Genomic DNA, 19,939 nt, shown 5'->3' on the forward strand with positions numbered 1-19,939 from the left:
GCCCATGTGATTTGAATTGAACTGAACTCTTTGCCATATCTGTGGCATAAGGCCATATTATTGAGATTTCTCATTTTATTACAGATTTTGAGATTTGCAAAATTATTTTTTGACTTTCTCATTGAACCCTTTGCTGATTCACTGATGATCTACTGAGAAAAAAACCAAAACAAAACATTGAGATGGTCTCAATACAGTGCTCTGCAATACAGAAAATGGTCTTATGGATCATTATTATTAAGCATTAATGTGATGATACCATATATACTGCACAGCAAAATCAACACATTTATTTGCTATTGCAGCTTGTGCATTGACTGCCTTATTGTAGTTAATCTTCCTATTATATTCTAATTCATCTTCCCATTTATTGTTTGATTTTACATTCAAAACCTTTCAGCTTTATAGCAAAACTGCTATTTTGGAAGTATCCGTGACTTCATACTGAATGGTCTACACATGTTAGAAGTACCCACACCCTCCCGCTCCCTCAGATTCAATACAGATCAGGGGTGTCACATCTCCATGTGCAAAAACCGGTCAACCACCCCTGTGTCTGTATCTCAGCTCTTGGTTTCATGGCTGTTAAATGCATGCGGTTGAAATCCAGGGCTGGAAAATGGGCAAGTCAGCAGAGCTATTTATAACGTAGCTATTTATTATTTTATTTTGATGTCTTCTTAAATGGGAGTAATGTCTGTTTGTGTCACCTCTATGGCTGCTTGCTTGAATTGAATGAGATTAACGCACTCCTCCTGATGTTAAAAACGGCTTCCTGTTCAATACACTGAGTGCCCAATAGGGGGAGCCAGTCACATGAACTTTAGCTTGATTCCAAACGCAATATACCTTTTTCCTACATGCACAAATTGTTGTGCTGTAATGTTAGTCAATCTCCAGGTTATTTAACACTGAGTATATTCTAGCAGGCAGGAGGCTATGTTCAGCGCTTGTGTGTGTTTTTGTGTCAGCCTGTCAGTTCTGTAGCATCGCGTTACGTGCTTGAGTTTTGTGTCCGGCCCTGTCCAAGAGCTTACTGTGCTGCCAGTATGTGATGTGTGAAACTATGCTAACCTCACTCCCGCTCTCTCCTCCCCCCCCCTCTCTCCCACCCCCCCACCCCCTGCTGCATTTGTGCTTTCTTGGACTTGCAACAGGAGGACAAAGTGGTTAGCATTCTCCGTTTCTATTCTTCTCAAGTCTTGGGAGATTTGCTCGTACTCATGAATGTGCTTCACCCTGTTTTTTCTTTTCTTTTTTTTTTGTGTCGCATGTTGTGCGCAGCCCAGAGAAAAGGGCACCGTACAGATCGGATCTCTGACAGAGGGGACACGTCATTTTATCGAACAGGATAAAATGACAAATTACGTGGCCGACTGAGGCAGAACTCACTGTTCAAAAGTTTTGATGAACGCTACAAAGAATGAAATCAGCCTCTAATATTTGCACAGATGTTATAGGCTTATAGTTTTGACTAATACATTGTTGTGGGAGGTAACAGCAGTAAAAAAGTGAGACTGTATTGAAGTATTATAAATTCCGACAGAGAACACAGACAGCTGTGAACAGGTGCTTGTTGGTCCTTATGTGACTTGCTGAACACACCAGACACCTCAGGGCATAGATTAGACCAGCAGCAGTCAGTGTGCCTCGGCAGAATGCATCAGAGAGAAGGGGGGGGGGGGGGGGGGGTCTTAGAATGAATCAGACCAGTCTCTCAACTCATCACCTTTGGCTTTGCACTACGCGCCATCAACAGTCCACTCAGCCAATGGCTGAAGGGACTGTTATAAATATCTGTTAAAAGATGCTGTAACATTTATATCACATCCCATCATACCTGGCCCTGGTACAGATGACTTTGTCAGGTCTTTCTGATGTGTTGTTGGTAGCCGTGGGTTTTCGGTTTTACTTTTCACTGTCTTTATAACAGCAGGCGGAGGTAACACTGCAAGGAGGTTTCAGAGGGCATTTTGGCATTGTCACGCTGCCTGTAACAAATGCCCCATCCCTGCTCAGTGACACTGAGTAATCCGTGGGGGCTAGGTTTCAAACGGGTGGGGTATGAAGGGTTCGAATGAGTGTCACATGGTGCAGCGTGCTTTGCAATGAGGAAATGAACTATAGGAGAGGATTCGCCCCTCGGTCACACATCAGGGACTATCCTCGGGGTCGAAAGGGTACACCCCCCTTGCCTCTACTCAGACGTTTTAGGAAACGGAGCCCCCTGTGAGTCCTGATGTAACCTGAGGGGGACATTGCATTGCTCTGTGTACAGAGCAGACTGCTTCACTGAGCGTGACTTTGACAGCATACTTTATTTGCCTGCTATCATTTATGCAGCTGGACATTCACTGAACCAGTTCATGTGAAGTGTCTTGCTCAAGGGTAGGCAACAGCAGTGCTCGTCTTGGGATTTGAACTTTATGGTAGTGAGTCTCGCTCTCTGATCACTCTTCCACACTGCAGCCCATAGTCTAAATGCGTCTGTTTTCACCTCTTAATGAAACGTATAAGAATAATACATATAAGTCATGTGTTCATAAAAGCAAGGCTATTATCAGATAGTGCAAGTCTTTTCTTTTGGAATAGTTTCCAATCACATTAGTTGGCTTTTTATGCACCCCAGACAAACTATTTGCAAACCATTGACTTAGCAGCCCCCTGCATTGAAGTTTTTTATTGATTATCAGCACTTAGCTCCTTTTTTTTCTGAACCTGTAACTAACATCTCAAGGAATTTTGAATGCCAACACGCAGATGAAACAAAACACAGTGTATTTCAAAAGAATGTAGAGAATTTCGCCTGGAACTGAGGTTAATTGTTTGCTTTGGAGCCAGCATAACCATCTTAATGAAGTGACGGGAGGGCGCTATAATGCACCAAGATTTGTAAGGTACAGTGAGGAATGTGAGATAAAGGCTCTGCCTACAGAAAGCACAATGTGGGTGAGACAGTGACCCCTTAAGATATTAGTTTCATTTATTTATTTATAAAGAAAAAAAAATGTATTTATTTATTCATTCTCCCAGTCAGCACAGTCAGACGAGGACACGTTTTTAATAAATTATGTTTGATTTTGACTTTTTTTTCTAAGCTACATATTGTGTGTTGTTTCATCAATAAATTCCTAGCCTCTCAGAGGTAGTGATTATGTACCGTAAACTTGTTCGTTGGAGACTGCAGCGCTTCCCAGTCTTTTGAGTGTCACCGTTGGCGCGTAACGCCACGCATTGATTTATTTTAGCGCCGTGTGGCACCGCAGGGGACGCTTCTTAATGAGAACGTTCAGCTCCGGTGGTCGGATCTATAAATAATGAAGACGTGGCTAGTAAGTGAGTGGTGCCGAAAACACGACAGCTCTCCTTCTTGCTGACTCGATCAAGTTTTTTTTATTATTATTTCCCGGAGACATCTGTCCTTCTGTAGCCTAGCTCGCATGGATAATGTTTACTGTTCAGCCTATGTCGGCGGGTTCCGTTTTTATTGTTCATAATTTCTTTCGAGGTGAGCTCGAGGTGGCTCACTTGACCGAACATTAAAACAAGACCTTTTGTGTGATAGAATTATTACGCTTTCTGGCTTTGCCGGGCTGAAGACGGTCGGTCGTGTCACGTAGAAAATAAGAAACAGCGCACATCCCTGCTCTCCTGGGAAGGAGCTGTCCGTGGTTCTGAAAACATATTCATGCTGCAGACTGCGCAAGTCACTTGCTCAAAACACTTTATTTTGGCTTCTAAGAGAAATATTCTCCTTCACCGATATAATACCTCACGCAGAAACTATAGGTAAGTTGGTAAAGACCAGATTTTTAAAAATCGCATTAATTAGCGCTTAATTAATGCTTCGGTTTTTGTCGCATACATCTGTGCTTGGTAACATGCATAAAGCTTGTTTTTTCTCCTTTTTAAACTTGAGGGTAGCGTACAATTTCAGACATCGAGGGTGAACTTGATTTGTCCACCCAAACATGTGTCTTAAACGATCTGTAAAGTTTACAGATCCTTATATGTTTATGATTAAAAAAAATTACGTTACAGCTTTTACCCATCTGAATAACCCAGTGTTGCACAGTGGAAGTGTATCGTTCAGAGGTCTAATAGCGGCCTCCCTGCTAGAAGTTGAACCTGCAGTATTCAGGTTACAAGGCCAGTTCCTTAACCGCCTCAACACACGGCTCCTAAGTTAAGCCCTGTCAGCTGGTCTCACTTCAGGTGCCCGCGTCCAGACGCGAGAGTTGCGCTAGCCTCCTCCCTATGTGCGTGTAACAGCAGGGTCTGTGGCACCAAGCATCTGCTGTCCTGCTGAGTCGTCCTTCTTATCGATGTTACCGAGAGCAGCTCTGTAATGCTGGGGGAAACAGGAGGCGTCGAGTCTATTTTTGGCTGCTGCATGCCAACATTAGAATCTCATTAAATTCTAATGACCGAAGTGTGTGTGCCTGTGTGCGTGCGTGTGTGTGCATGTGTGTGTGAGTGTGTGTGTGTTTTGTTTCACATGTAGAATGTTATAGATTTAATAAACGCGATGAAATTAAAATTCAACTGGTTATACAGGTATCTCTATTTATTGTATTTCATGTATTCTTTTTGTCTCCAGATATTTTCGTCTTCCTGCCCTACTCTGAAAAAGACAGCCTTATATGATAAAATGAAACACATAGTCTTCTCTTTTCATACAGTTTTGAATGGTCCATTGGGCCATGGTACATTTTGAAGTAGACCACTTGTGCTTGCTATGACAGGTCATATTTGATGTCAAATATTTTGATATATTTTGAACTGCCCAGATGAACAGATAGATTCGAAAGTGTAATGCTCGTTGTTGCAGCACTTGGTACAAATACAGGGCTCCAAATATAATCAAATGTAATGGAATATTTGTTAAAATTAATTACATTTAATATCTTCTAAATATCAAGTAAATATCAGGTTATCCTCTAAATATTTAATATTTTCTAAATATCAAGTAAATACCTTCTAATTGTCTTTTGCTTGAAGAAATATGAACCCCCGAAACTCTTCTGTTGAGCCAGTTTTATTTAAATGATTCCCTAATATTTATTGAAGGTCTCTGGGGTGTAGCATGTTGTAGTATTCTCGTCATAGCATAGATAATTTTCTGTTGCCATAACTGTTTTTTCCACAAGAGGGCAATCTGTGATCAGGTGTTGCTAAATTTCAACTTTTCACAAAGTGATTTTCTCTGGTGGTTGTGATTGGCACAAAGAATTTTATAGGAAAAGAAAACATTCCTTTCTCAATAGGTTATTTTCAGTAGGGAATGAACCCCTGTTGTCCAATAGCCTCTTTGAAGCACAACTGAAATGATGTAAGAAAGGATACTGAGAAGTAGCCTTGGTTTGTTTGGTGACTGCTGGTTAATGCCACCCTCTTACAGGCACTTGTCAGGTGTTTCCTGGTCCAGTGTATCCAGTGTCCAGTGTATCCTTTCCAGATATCTCTGTCTCTGGTGTCAGTGGTTAGAACCCATTTCACAAATGCCTTCATACACAAACGTCAAGGCACTCTGTAGGAGTTTTTCCAGGGAAAGAGGAAATGGAAAACATAGTCTTGCTTGGTTAAACAATTGGCATTTTTTGTCATGTTGTAGGAATTTAACTATCATACCACTTGTTTAGCATTTTGCTATTGACATTTTTGTCCATATTTTGTATTTTAGTAGCAACATATAACTTATAAATCAATAACCTTATCAAAAGCATAGTACGGTGCCTTTCAGATTTGAAATGAATTGGTCACAGTAAAAAAAAAAAAATCTAAGGTTCAATGTATTCAATCAGTCTTAAATAAGTTAAAAAGATGAAGTGTCATTGGAGGTAATGAATATGACAGTGAAATAATACAAATATAGGGAGCAGTACTTCATTGGTAGGGCATTGTGAGGAACGCTTTGAAGCCCATGATGTTTTCATAGACTAAAACCATCTACAATCCGCTGTATATGGACATTATTCTGAGACGTGTTTAGGCATCATGGTGTGAGGAGAGCCCTGTGCTGTACTCTAAAATGATTTGAGGCTTTCAGGCTGTTTTGGGCTGCAGGATTGATGGCTGTGAGATGTGTGAGAGCACAGCCCCCTTTGGGCTTCTGTGTGTCTCCTGGAGCTCATTCCCAACTCACTGAGCTGAGCAGACCACTGCAGCTGCCTGACTTCTGTGTGTGTGTGTGTGTGTGTGTGTGTGTGTGTGTGAAAGAGAGAGAGACAAAGAGTGTGCACATGTGTATGTGTAGCCTAAGAGAAATTACTGACCACTGCAGCTGCCTGACTTCTGTGTGTGTGTGTGTGTGTGTGTGTGTGTGTGTGTGTGTGTGTGTGTATGAGACACAGAGACAGTGTATGTGTGTGTACACATGTTTATTGTCCAAGAGGGATTACTGACCATGCAGCAACCTGACCTACGTGCGTGCGTGTCTGTGTGCGCGCATTTGAGTATGATCCAAAGCGGATTATTGCCCATGCAACTGGCCGTCAGAGTGTAGCGCTCCGGAGATCTCTACTACGCTGATCACTGCTGCCTCAGCGACAGCAAACAGAGAATGCATCACTGATACACAGCTGTGTGTACAGTGCGTATCTGCTATAAGCGTTACATTGGGTTAGCATGTGAAGTTTCTCAGTCAAACCGATTTATGAGACACTAGTATATTAATACCTGGATGCATTTATCAGTGCCTGCACCTTAGTTCAACATCTTCACCTTTATACACCATTCGTGGGCAGTGGTTTGGGGCAGACCTAAGAAACAGACCTTGAAATGGCAGGGTCAAATCTCAGGAGCAGGACTCCTGTCTTACTCTTGGGCAGGGTGTTTAACCTGATTGCCCCTCTGCATGTCCAGCTGTATATATCGGTTTGGCTAAATACCATCAGAAAGTTATCAAGTCCAGTTTGTGTCGTCAGAGACTGACCGTTCGCTGACAGCTGTCATCATGGGAGAATGGTAATGGGGAGAGCCGCACACGGCCCTCTCCTTCATGCTAATTGCTCCGTAGCGGTGCGGTGTAAGTAGGTCAGGGCTGCTACAGGCTGGAAGTGAAAGGAAGGGAAGGCAGCAGTCAGTGGCAGTGAGGCGATCACAGGGCTGCCACCAGCCCTGCGATGCCATGATCCTTCCTATGTGAGGGTGCACCTTCGCTCCGGATGTCAGGGATAACCTTGGCAAAATGGTGCTTGTTATTTAATTTTTCAGTTTCATTTTTGTCCTGCGGCACTGTCACATATGAATGTTTACACCTTAATAGGTGTGTTCAGTTGCTACCAGTTAGCCATTTACAGCCATTCCAAGCAACATGATCTTTGAATGGTGGCTAGATGCACTGAACTTGCAGTGTACACCTGGCCCCCCTGCATAATTTGAGTATTATCTGATCTGAGAAAAGCTACTTCGGCCTAATGGTATTGGAACATGAACTGTGAGGAACCTTTATTGATACCCAATGGGACACAGCTGAACTGTGCCACGCTGAGTGGTGGCTGGCATTAGCTCCCAGGTTTATGACACAGTTGTGTTTGACTGCTGAATGCGTGTACAGGAGAAACAGGAGAGAGGTAGAGAGAGAAAGGTAGAGAGAGGGAGACGCATGATCCTATTTTCCTGTCGTGCTCCGGTGCGGTGTACGAGGCATTCGCTAATCCTCCGAAACAATGGTGACTCAGCAAGAAGGCCCCCACCGCCTCCCACCCCCACACCATTCACCGAACACAAGCCACCAGTCACTTCCCAAGCGTCTTGTGCTAAGGCTTAGTCAGAGCCATCACACTGAGGTGTTCTGCAGGCAGCCTGTGACGTTAGCGCGACGCACGGTCTCTTCCCCCCAGCCAACCTGGAAGTGGAAAAGAGTGGTTCCGTGCGGTGACGCCGGGCGGATCTCACATCAGGCGGACCTAAACTCATGCTGCTTTTGAGGGGCAGCCTCAGAAAAGGCATTGCAGAGTTCTGCATACAGAAATAATGGCGTAGTGAGACCGACCTGTTCTCCTCAGCCATTTTACTGTAGTTCCGTGCAGAACCTGTGTACAGCCTTACACCCTGTGGTCTTGCGTTCTGTTAATGCACGGCGCTGTAGCGAAAGCTACAACCATTCCAGACGACAGGGCAGGGTCTGCAAAAAGGCACCTGAGGGGGTATGAAGACTTCAAAATGCATCAGTGCGTTTTATAAAACTTTTTATTCCATTATGATGGTTGCATTAAACGCAGTCATAACAACTGGGATCAAAGCTTTATTGCAGTTTGCAGTATGGTTTTCAGGTAGGAGCCGTGACAGGTAGGGAACCGGGTCAAAAGGTTTCAAGTTTCATGTCTGGGTGTGTCACTTCCACTGAAGCCTACAGCAAGGTGCTTAGTCAAAGCTGTCAGTAGATGTCCAGTTGTATAAATAGATAATATATACGTATAGTGTGTGGGCTCTGAAGTAAGTCTCCTAAGTCCACTGAGAATTCTTGATTATGGTGGACATTAATGTAGGGTGTAGTGTGTTGGATGTCATGTCTAGGGGGTCTGACCCTTCTCTGTTTTGCGCACAGGTGATGTGGGTATGCAACTTGTGCCGAAAACAACAAGAAATCCTCACCAAGTCAGGCGCCTGGTTCTACGGCTCCAACTCCCAGCAGCCGGGGGGCGCTGAAGGCGCCAGGGGTCGGCGGCACGAGGAGGCACCCCAGGAGAAGCGGGCCAAACTGCAGGGGGACGCGCCCGTGCCGGCGTCCGACAAAAACAGACCTCACGGACTCCCGCGGCAGGACTCCCTAAAAAACGGCGCACGGCACTCGGGTCCCGGCGACGCCCCCGGCGACAGGTGAGTCGCTGTTTGATCTGGTCCGCTCTCGATAGGAAAGGGCAGGGAGGGCGAGCCTCACAGAGTCTGCACTCTGTTCCACGGTGGTTATTGGTGGCTGCATTACATTAGGCTTCTGCTGCTGATGCCTTCGTTCGGCATTGGGCGAGGTTGTGGTTACACATGTCTGTGGTTAGGAGGGGAGTGACTATTGAGAATGAAACTGAGGCCACAGACAGTATTGCTATTTTCAATGGGGTTAGTGGAGATCAGGTCAGACAGAGCAGCACTGGGTTGAGTTTGCAGGGGTGAGGAAGTCAGCCGCAGTTATGCACTACGTTTCGCCATGTGGAGTAGCACCTCTTTGACATCTATGTGACATTGTGGCACTCCTTGATAAAACACGAGATTGGTAATACAAACGTGAAATCACCGGCAGCAAAACGGATGGCGGCCTCAGAGGCAGCAACGCAAAACAGTTGGTTTAACCAGATTTTATTTTGTAAGTAAGTCTTCTTAATGAAATCTACCTTGGGGACAATGCATGCTGCAAGCGTGTCACAGAAACCCAGTAAGTCCTCTCCATTTGTGCCTGAAGAAAACCAAATCCCTGATGACCAAACATTGACATTGTGACTAGCTGTAGTAACATGTGGTTACAGCCGAAGAAGGCACACATGACTTAGCCTCAGATATCAGGTCTTTTGGAGTTGGGAATCAGTTTCTCACGTGTGTCGTGGTGGGTGTCCCTCTTTATCACCTTTCTCGCCCATGTGTTAAGGCGTGGGAGCGGGTGCTCGCTGCCTGTGTCACCCCCCCACTCTTGTGCGCTGTAGCCTCTGATCACAGCAGGAAGGAGAGGACTGAGAGCTGTTAGTGGTGCTGTCTGAAGCAGGGCTGGTCACCTTGGTCAGGGCGCCCAAGCAGACCCCCCCCCCCCGGAACAAACCCACCCTCCCCACCCGGACCTCCTCAACCATCAGCCTTATTGGGGTACTCCACATTACCCTGCTGCCTTCTTTCAGCTGGGAAGCCCCTCTCCTTCTCTCTGGTGCAAGAAGGCAGCTGGGTGATCTGGAGCACCCTAAAAGGCTTGCTGGTTCATTTATGGCCTCATGTATGGTTTACCAAACTGCTGCAAACCATAAAAAGCGCAGCAATGACATCGCTGGGAGGAGGGCCATGCCTTACTGCTGGGCTGTGTGCCCTGTGGCTGTTTGAGCTGATGCCTCTGTTCAACTCCCTGACTTCATTCAGGATTCTGAAAGTCATTATTTTAATAGTAACTTGTTACGCCGTGAGATACTTACCAGGAGCGAATTGCTGGATAAGCATTGAAGGCTATACTTCCCGAGGCTGACTCACATCACATGACTTACAGCATTAACTGTAGCATTTCAGGTACATTGTGCTGTTCTCAAGGGTACAATAGCAGTGCCCGAAGCCTGCAACCTTGTGATTGACAGCCCAGGCCCCGCTGCGCACCTGTAGGGTACTCGGAAAGGGGTCAGAGCGGGGCAGCGTGTGTAAGCGTGCGTGTGGGCGCTGTGACCGTGAGAGGTATGCAGTGCAGGTGTGGGAAGGAGACTCGTGCTGGCGCACGTTTTGGGGAAGGGGGGCCCTCAGAAGGGGGGCCCTCGGCCTGAGAGAAGTGTGTCAAACACGGATGCAGCATCTGTCTCTCCCCGCTCTCCCAGGAGCGGGCGACGGCGGCGACGCAGACCGTGTGGAAAAACGCAGCAGATTGGTAAGCGCGATGGGTGCATTTTCCATGATGCAATCAGTGCAGAGTCCTCCCAGAGAGGGGCGGGAGGGCTTAAAGTTTTCAGCCTGGCCAACAGACGGTCAACCCAAACCTTCACCTGCTTTTGCGTAGCAAAACATTCAGGGTTATATAAAAGCCAGTACTTAAATGGAAAAAAAATACTGTAACTAGCGGCCCTGTTTTTTTCTCTCTCAGAGATGAAGATTCTTTGTTTGCTGCACAGTGCTGAATAAAATGAGCTAAAACGTACAGTGACTGGAGGGCATTTATTTTTGAAAATGCACAGGTGTGTGCGTGTGTGTGTGTGTGTGTGTGTGTGCGTGCGCGCGTGTGTGTGAGTATCTGTTCCGTGAGAGCAGTATAATGGAGGCCTTGTTTATTGAGCTGTAGGGTGAATTGTCTGTTATTTTCATTCTGCTCATGTTTGCCCTCATTGGGCTGTGCTAAAACTAGAGGAGTAGAAGGAAGGGAAAACCATATCAACAATGGGGAAACTCACTTTCCTACTCACATATGTATTCGCTGGTGAAGAGCATGCAGACAAGACAGAATTTCTCTCTCATTTCCATGGCTAATCAGCATCAGTTATAGCTCCTCTACAGCAAAATTATGGTAAACCACTGTCACTTTGATCTTTAGGAAAGTTTAAAGGAACTCTTATCAAATATAAATAAAGGATGACAGCTCGTGTACTGTGTGTGAGATGAGGGTGTGGAAGAGGTTTAATTTATCCTGGTGTCCAAGAAGTCATGTGAATCAGCACACATAAATTGGTGATGTGACATCCTGGAGAGCCAGGTGGAACAGCAACAATTACTAGGGGGAATAGAGCACAATTAACGACCCCTGTCTTTTGAGGTTTTGGACTTTTAGTCATTCAAACACAAGCCTTCACCTGTCTAAGAATTCGAGTGGTCCTTTCAAGCCGATGTGCGGCACAAGTCTACATCAGGTCAACAGGCAAGTCATAGAACGAAACATTTCAGACGAAATTGCTAACGCCATTTTCTGGAGTAAGTAGCAAGTGTGGCAAGATGACTGAAGACTGGAGGAGTATGAAGTAAGATTATGTCCCAGCCGGCTTTGTACATGTCACTGGCTTCCCTCCTATTTGTTTGGTTGTACACTGTTGTAGAACACATCAGGGGACTCTGGCCTCAAGCAAAAAGTGTCACTTTATATACCCTTGCTGCTCATATTTTGATGTCTGAGGGACTGTTTTTTTATGCATATTATGTAAACTAACTGTGTTGGGGGATTACACAGTTCAAGTAGATCTCATATACTATTGTGATGTAAAATGCTATGGTAACCCATCCAAAATTATGACCTGAAATTAAAAAAAGACATATTTTATATTACTCATTATATTATTTTTGTTCCGTTTCCATCTTGGTAATGCCCCTAGGAGAACCAGAACAATGTTTCAGGCAAACATCTAAGAGGCTGTATAGCTACAATGCTAGAGCAGTGGGTGAACAGTACTGTAGTGATTTCTTCATAGGATTAGGTTGGCACTGTATAATGACTCCATGCCTACAGTGAATCTTTTTCTCTCTCTGTCTGTCACTGTCATGTTGATTGTCTCCTGTAATGTCTGATTCAGTTTTAATGCCTACAGTAGTAAAAAAATAATCATATCTAATTTATTGAAATCAAATCTCTGCGTGTTTTTGTTTCTGGCGCATACCAAGATAATTGTGGAAGGTGCTATGCAAAAAGTAACTTTGATTGATGGGCATACGCTCTACCCTCCCACGCAGAATCAGACTCTGCAATTCGTGACTGTGATTCGTGACTAAAGTTTATCAGTCGGGGCCTTAAGAACGAGTATCAGCAGAAATCCCAGTCCCCTCCTGGGCACTGATTGGTTTTGGTGATGGGTCTGTTCTCCCTCCCTGTGGTAACTCTGAGGGCTGATAGTTTACTGTCAGATGTGGCTAAAAATCCCTATGACAGTGTCAGGATTGTGTGTATTTGAGTGCGTGTGTGTATGTGTGTGTGTGCGTATGTGTGTTTGTGCGTGTGCGTATGTGTGTTTGTGCGTGTGCATGTGCGTGTGCGTGTGCGTGTGCGTGTGTGTGTGTGTCTGTGTGTGTGTGTGTGTGTGGTTAGTAAGCTTGGAGAGGTGATGAGTTGTGTGTGAAAGCAATCCCTTATGTCCCAGTAGGAATGCTTGAGAAAGATGCCTCAGTACCTCGCTACACCACCCCCTCCCCCCTCCCCTTTCATTCGTTTTTCCTCTGCTCTGTGAGGGAATATTGCCTCAGTAAGGCAAAAGCTAACCCTACTCCTACATCCTCTCGGGCTAAGTTGGGAGCATCATGACTGAACAATTAAGTACCCAATACTGCGCATTAAAACGCCTTTTTGCATTAGATAAAATACGGAATGCAATTGGTGCATCGACGTCTAATGTCGCCAAGGAGTTAACTGGAGGCGTATGACACGTGGATGTGTTGTTTTTTTGTGGATGAACGGGCCATAAGGAGAAAGCGAAAGACAGAAGGGACGTATAGAAAATGCAGTTTGAGACGTTGCGTCAGTTTTGTAGCTCTGTTTTTTCCCATTTCAACGGGGCTTTCTCCGCGCCTCAGAATATCCTGCAGACAGAGCTGCTGGAGCAGGCGCTAGGCAACATCGGGTGAGTGATGCGTTTGAAAGAACGTGATTTATGCAGGGGCTTCCCCGTTGGCAGATCGGCGGCGTGTTCATGATCAAGGGGTCCGCGTATTGATCCGCAGCCTTTGAGGAGTCATATCGGGGGAAATTGCAGCCGAGAATGTGCTTCGGTGAGCAAACGGAAGGACCGCGGTGCGGGGAGGTGGAGGGGGATCGGGGTTTAGAGCTGTGTTAGTGCTTAAAACGATCGCGCTAAGAATGTTATCTGCGAAATATGTCGCGTCGTATTGCTGCTGCATTCCTTATGTGGCTGGAAAATGTATAAGCCTCTGGTCTCGAAGGAAAGCAGTGTCATTACGCAGTAAGCGTCACCGTAGCCGTTCGCGGCAGCTCTCTGCACCGCGTTAAATTATATAAAGCGTATTTTACTCGTGCGTTTGTGCGCTATTCTTTATGGCGACATGTGAAGGCACTATTGAATGCCTCTGGCCGCTGATCCCGCAATCATTATTAAACAGTTAATTATACACATGCTGACACTGCTCTAACATAACACTCGGTCGCTGTTATTTGAAATATTTTTTCCTGTGCTGTTACCCAACTAAATGTGCCCCTGACACGCAGTATGTTACAAATGTTCAGCTTTCAATATTGGGCAGCAGCATTGACCAGCTCCCCTCCTAGTATGAAGTACTATGAGGAACTGCTTTGAAAAATATGTTTTCGTCTGTTTATGTTTGTGTCTAAAGTTTACAGTTGTGTGTATGTATATATGTATGTATGTGTGTGCGTGCGTGCGTGCATGCAAGTGCTTGTGTGTGTTTAATTAGCTTAATTCATAGTGACAATGTTCAAAAAGACATTATCTCTCAGTGGTATTACTTAGCATCTTAATTAACTTGTCAGTAATATGCATTTCCTCCATCTAGCCATTGCTCTGCAGTAGGTGGGGAGAGGGGACAGTACTATGCCATAGGAATTTGGTGTAATAAGGCCATAAAAAGTAAGGTGAGCACGCTGTCGAAAATCCAAGCAGTCGTATTGAGAGGTAATTAGGTTGTGTAATCGTGGCCTCTGTGACGTGATTCTGCTTTGAAAATTGTTCGAAAAACCCGACTGTTGTTCGGCCCTGTAGGTTATTCCCCTTTACACTGCATATTCAGATTTCTATCACTGGAACCGTGAGCCTTAATATGAAATTTTGTTTTTCTCGAAAAAGGGAAGCTCCGGTATTGCGTTTTACGGGCCTTTTGGAGATTAACTGTTGTCGGGAGCTGCACCATGTGTGGCCTCACTCCAGGGACGGGCATTTTTGCACCACTCCTCACATTCTGCAGAAATCACCCAGGACATCATGTCCTACCAGACTTCTTTCCATACATGGTACACAGAAAGATGCCTTTTCATGCTGAACATGCTTCTCTGGACATTACCATGTTTCCATATATTTGACTCAAATATCTGCATGTCTGTCTTTAAGTGAATATTTTGGGATGGGGCTATTTCAAGAAAAATCTTGCGTCAGTGCATTGTGGGTAGGATGGAACAGGATTATTTTTTTCTTTTTTGGCATATAAAAATGTCTCAAGACATGTTACAAGTCTGTGGAATTTTCCATGTTACAGCAATTGATTGATTGCTGTGCTAAATTTACCCCAAAGTTTTCCAAATGATCAGTATAATCCTTTTAGTGTTGTTGTGGTACACTGTTAAAGCTCTACTCTACTAGGGCTACAAGTTTCAATGAGAGTTTTGGCATTTTACCTTCATTCGTGGTCACATTGGGTAAATATTTTTGTGCAGATACTTACTCCAGCCAAAATACAGTTTTGTTTCATGGAAGCAAGTCTTTTTTTTTTTTTTTTTTTGCAGTCCAACACTAACAGCTTGAGTCATACAAAAATTTTAATCTGACACCCACCCCTTGGAACCGGTACCAACAGCATGCTAATGAAATTAAGTAGGTCTCCAACTTCAGTATCTATTAAGCAAGGCTGCATTACGGGAGAAGAAAGCCTGATGATTGACAGTGGATAGATGCCCAGTCAGGGTCATGGGACCCAGGTCTAGGTGTTTTGAAGTCGGGCCAGGCCACTTTGTTTCAGCTTTAGCTGTCTCGCCGCCTCGTCCTGGTGGAGTCTGAGCGCCAGCGAGATGTGTTGGGATGGTGTAAGGTGTCACTGGCGCCGTGCCCGTGAGATGCTGGACTAGCGAGCACGGACACCGATCAACACCTCGTCACATGGCGCTAGGCCTGGCTGGAGAGTGGAGCGGCAGCACATCTGGGAGAGACGACCTCTCCGCCGCGATGACAGACAGACAAAGCAGCAGTACGTTTTCCTTAAAGCAAGTGGTGTTTTTACTGTAATGCTGTCAGTGAGTTGGATGATTCTAAAATGCATTCTTTTTTAGTGGGTTTTTTCTTCCTTGACGCAGTACTTCCCTTGGAGTATCCTGCACCAAGTCAGAATTCCAACACCAAATTTAGCACCAGTGTAGCTGCGTTTACATGGCAGGTCATATCATTCTGCATTGGAACTTAAACCTCAGTGGGGGCCCAGCACTTGGGTCATTGCAAGAGTTGTGAAAGAGTGTGCGTGTGTGTGTGTGTGTGTGTGTGTGTGTGTGTGTGTGTGTGTGTGTGTGTGTGTGTGAGGTAGGGTAATAGGCCAAACCGGGCAATTACTGTGTGTTGCTGAGGGTCGCTTCTGCTCCGGAAGGCTTTGCTGAACCTCCCCACCAACTTCAGTCTGTGGCGTTTCGTGAGTTAAAGAATGCCTCCAAGGACTTGCCATGAGCACTTTTACTCGCCTTAAAATAGCACACTCACAGCATGGTGGAGGGTTTGTAGGTTTGTGGGTATGAAATGTACTCTTGCTTGTTTCGCGAAAGTAACACGGAGCGGCTTACGAGCGCCCGGAGGAAAAAGTGTTCTCCGCAAAACTGAATCGATCATCGCTGCAGCGCACTGTCTCCTCTTCTTAAAAAACAGATATTATCGTCATGGGATTGCAGGTGTGCATTTCAGTGAAATTCCTTTGACTTTCCTCTGACATGGCTTTCCAGAAAAAGCAGTGTAGCACCGGGGCGAATTTGCATGCCCTGTTGCGGCAGCGTTTGGTGATGGAGTTCCTGAAAGGCCATTAGAGATGTCTTGGCCTGGCTTTGCTGTCCCCGGGAGGGACACAGTCGGACGCCTCGTCGTGCCAGGTGGCACCTTTCTTCCCATAATGCATTTAGGGACAATAACCTATGATTGATACGCACCATCTCCTAGTGACCATTTTCATCACAGTGTCAAGTGTGACACAGTAGTGTCAAGAAGTAATAACATTCCCCACACAGAGGATGGAACTGAAGAGCAAAACTCACTTTTTTAGATCCCATCTGTTCCTGTGCAGTTGCACTAGCAGTGGAGTCAGTAGGTCTGGTTCTGGCATATTGATACCACAGAGGGAGTGAGATTCTTTCCTGCTTTAATTATTGCTATGTGTTGGCAGTAGTATGGCATGTAGTAAGGGCTGTTTTTATTCGACGGTCTTGTATCCTTCCATCCAAGTAAACATAGCTTAGGTCTACATGGACAGCACTGTCATTGTGGCCATCCTGAGAGGCCAGCATGCTGTACAACAGAGGCCTGCTGACCACTGCCATAATGGACTTTAAACAGTCCACCTTCATCAACACTGTCATCTGTTGGCCGTTTTGGCTTTCCGTGTTACTCCGCTAATGGCTCGGACCTTTTAAATATGGCCCCGTGCATTATGCATGCGTTTCAATGAGAGCATTAATGGTGCGGCGGGAGGGGGGCTGTTTGTTGTAGCCTCGAACCGTGGGCCGGAGGAGGCGTGGAGGCGTTCGCGTCAGGGGTCGGCGGCGAGAGGAGAAGGCTGCGTCCCGTTCGCTCCGGCGCTCGGGCTAATAAACGGTTGCACAGCCGAAGTGCAAATAAAGTAGGGGGTGTGTGTGCGCGTGGGAGGGTTTCTGTCTCGGAGATAGTCCCTCGAAAACTTTGCAGTCTGGAGGAGCGGGGGAGGGCGGGGGGGGGGCGGCAGGAAGCTGGGTCGGCGGCAGACGGACATCGCCGCCGCAGAAATAGAAAGGGGGAGTGACAGGCTGCAGCTTCGGGGACTCCCGCTCCCGCCCGGGCCCCAGATTAATGTCACCGTGGCAACGGAGGGGGGAAGAAGGGAAGGGGGCGAAGGACCAGGAAACAGCCAGAAATGACACCTGTCATGCCCTTTCAGGGAGCCTCCAGGGGGGTGGGCGGCATACCCCGGGGGGACATATGAGCACCTGCAGGAACACCTTGTGCTTGTCCACCCCATTCAGCCACTTTCAGAAACAATTACTGAACACCCATTGCCTGAGTGATAATGTGTTTTAGGCCATTATGTGTCTGTATACGTACATATACTACATACATATACTGTGTCCATAACAGTATGTACATACATAAATACATTTAAATATGCAATATATTTCTTTATGAGCAAGTATATACAAGGCTTTTGTCATGATTGAAAAAACCTAGTGCCCTTTAAACGTGTAAAATAAAGGCCATTGGGACACCATGGAATTTAAATCAAGCCTAGGTACAAATGTACATAGGACACTGTCACAGGATAATATGAAAGCATCCATGCCTGATGCCGTAAACTAATGTCCTGGGCTAATGAAGGCCAATGATAAATTGCCATGATCATACTGGTTCAGCTGGTATTTGGTATACAGTCCTACACCTACACATGAATAGGTTGCTCTTTATCAGACCCAAGCAGCTCACCAGATCAGGGCTGTTTGGCAGGACTTAAGCTGGTGTTGTGGTGTGTAATGGACACATGGTTTATCGAGAGGATGTGGAGCAGGAAGGATCTAGACTGTAAAGGGGGAATGGAGCGGGCATCCAGGGCCTTATAAGGTGAAACTCACTTTACCGAAGGATGAAGCATGCATGCACGCACATTAATCAAGCGCCAGGTTAATTCAGGGCCGCGCAATTCTGGGGCCGGCTTCACCGGCCACTCTGCAGGATAAATATTATGAGTCCTCATGTGAAAATATTTACAGTGTTAATCAGAAGGTTTGTGATGTTAATTCGTCCAATTTCCCCATGAAGGTCTTAAGTGTTTGTCGTAAGAACTTCTCAAGCAATATTTACGAAGTTCTTAATAATATTCCTTGTGAAACGAAATAAAAATAGCCTACAACAAACTAAAATGTTAATATACTGCAGGAATGATATACTGTATATGGAATAAAATATTACAGATCTAGTTTGCTATCCTTTAATCACCATTAGTCTATCCTAGGTAACAGGAAGCTGTATACTGAATGATACCAGCTGGTTTGTGACTAAAATATTTGACTGTGTGGATATAGCAAATCCATTTACTGATGCAGTTTATGGTTGGGTTACATCTACTGCTTGCCACTGAGGGTTAAGATAGCTAGTGATTAATGGAGATTTAAATGTCTGCGTGACGTCAGCATCTCAAGGTCTGGATTGAGCAACCCCCTGCACTGTCGACAGTGGGAAAGGAAAGCTTTTGATTCCCGCCTCTCTCGGGCTCAGACTTTGGCCTCATTGGCTGAATTAGACCTGACTGGATGGTCTGAGGGCTGAGGGGGGGTTTTGCTTTCGCAGAGTGTGGGAGGCTGGAGGGAGGGGGGGTGGAGGGATGGGGGTTGGGGGGAGGGGGGTGGTGCTCTGTTGCGGCGATCATGGGCCTGCGTGGACATGAAAATCTCTGGACGCATGACTGTTGGAGCACTCCCCACGAGGGAGAACTCTTTTTTGGAAAGCTTCCCTTTCAGCTGCCAGACAGACGCTTCTTTTCGGCCAGCTGTTTGTCTGACACCACAGTGCTTCCGATGCAGGGACGGAAAACAACGGCTGTAACCTTTTATTTTTTCACTCCATTTCTGAATAGAGGTGGCCCCTCAAAGCCTGCGTCGCGATTGGAAACCGCCGAGCGGCGCGTCACCGACAGTTTGTTTGAAATAATATGGAAGTGCCTTGGAACGTCACTGATTTTATTCAATTATTTGCTTCTTTATCGTTTCGACCCATTCGATTTGCATTTATCTCAGGGAGACTGAGAAGATGTGATTATGCCTTAATTAACCTTGTTGCTTTGTGAAGGTCAACTGATTTCTCAAGATATCCCGTGCAGTAATTTAGGATTCCTCAGTTCCTCAATCTGATTTACTTCTCAGGTTATTGATTAGTGCTGTCTGATTCTGATGTTTGTCCCTTTCAAAGTAACTTCACTTAAAGCATACTGTGTGCCAACTCTGTAGACTAGAAGTCCAAACTAATCAATGAATGGTTTGACTCAGTCTCCTTTCGCTCTCATTCTTTGTAGATGAGGACAGGCTCACATGCATCTCTTAAACTCATATATGGACACCTCTTTAACATTGCATTAGTTCTTAATGTTTCGATTTCCACAAAATATACTTGTTAAATCTGGGTAGATGTATGAAGAATCAGTAACTATGAATGTTTTTAAGGCCTATAAGCAAAATTTTATTTGAGATCATTAGCAGTTGTTGTATAAAATGTTTAAAGACTGATTTTTTTGTAAAGCACCGTAGGTATCGAAGATAAGCAGATATTAGCCACATATGTCTGTATGGACCTCTGCTTAATGGACAGATGTATATAATCCTATTACTTTGTATGGGTTTAGTACTAAGATTATGGAATTGTGGGTAATTGTATTAGTGATGTTGATGGTGTCAGTT

General features: G+C 45.3%; 1 protein-coding gene across 13 annotated transcripts in view; it reads left to right on the forward strand.

Annotated features, from left to right (window-relative positions):
• Positions 1–19,939, forward strand: part of LOC118796481 (regulating synaptic membrane exocytosis protein 2-like) — a 151,274-nt gene that overhangs the window by 30,512 nt on the left and 100,823 nt on the right. For 8 of the 13 annotated variants that reach the window (XM_036555367.1, XM_036555372.1, XM_036555369.1 and 5 more), the window contains exons 4-5: positions 1,158–1,169; positions 8,552–8,823. In XM_036555367.1, the coding sequence (XP_036411260.1) occupies positions 1,158–1,169; positions 8,552–8,823 (284 nt within the window). Of the gene's footprint in view, positions 1–1,157; positions 1,170–8,551; positions 8,824–12,853; positions 13,212–13,321; positions 13,360–19,939 lie in introns of those variants that run through there. The other 5 variants (XM_036555371.1, XM_036555375.1, XM_036555378.1 and 2 more) reach the window with 3 other exon arrangements.

The sequence above is a fragment of the Megalops cyprinoides genome, chromosome 21, assembly GCF_013368585.1.
Source record: "Megalops cyprinoides isolate fMegCyp1 chromosome 21, fMegCyp1.pri, whole genome shotgun sequence".
Lineage (NCBI taxonomy): Eukaryota > Metazoa > Chordata > Actinopteri > Elopiformes > Megalopidae > Megalops > Megalops cyprinoides.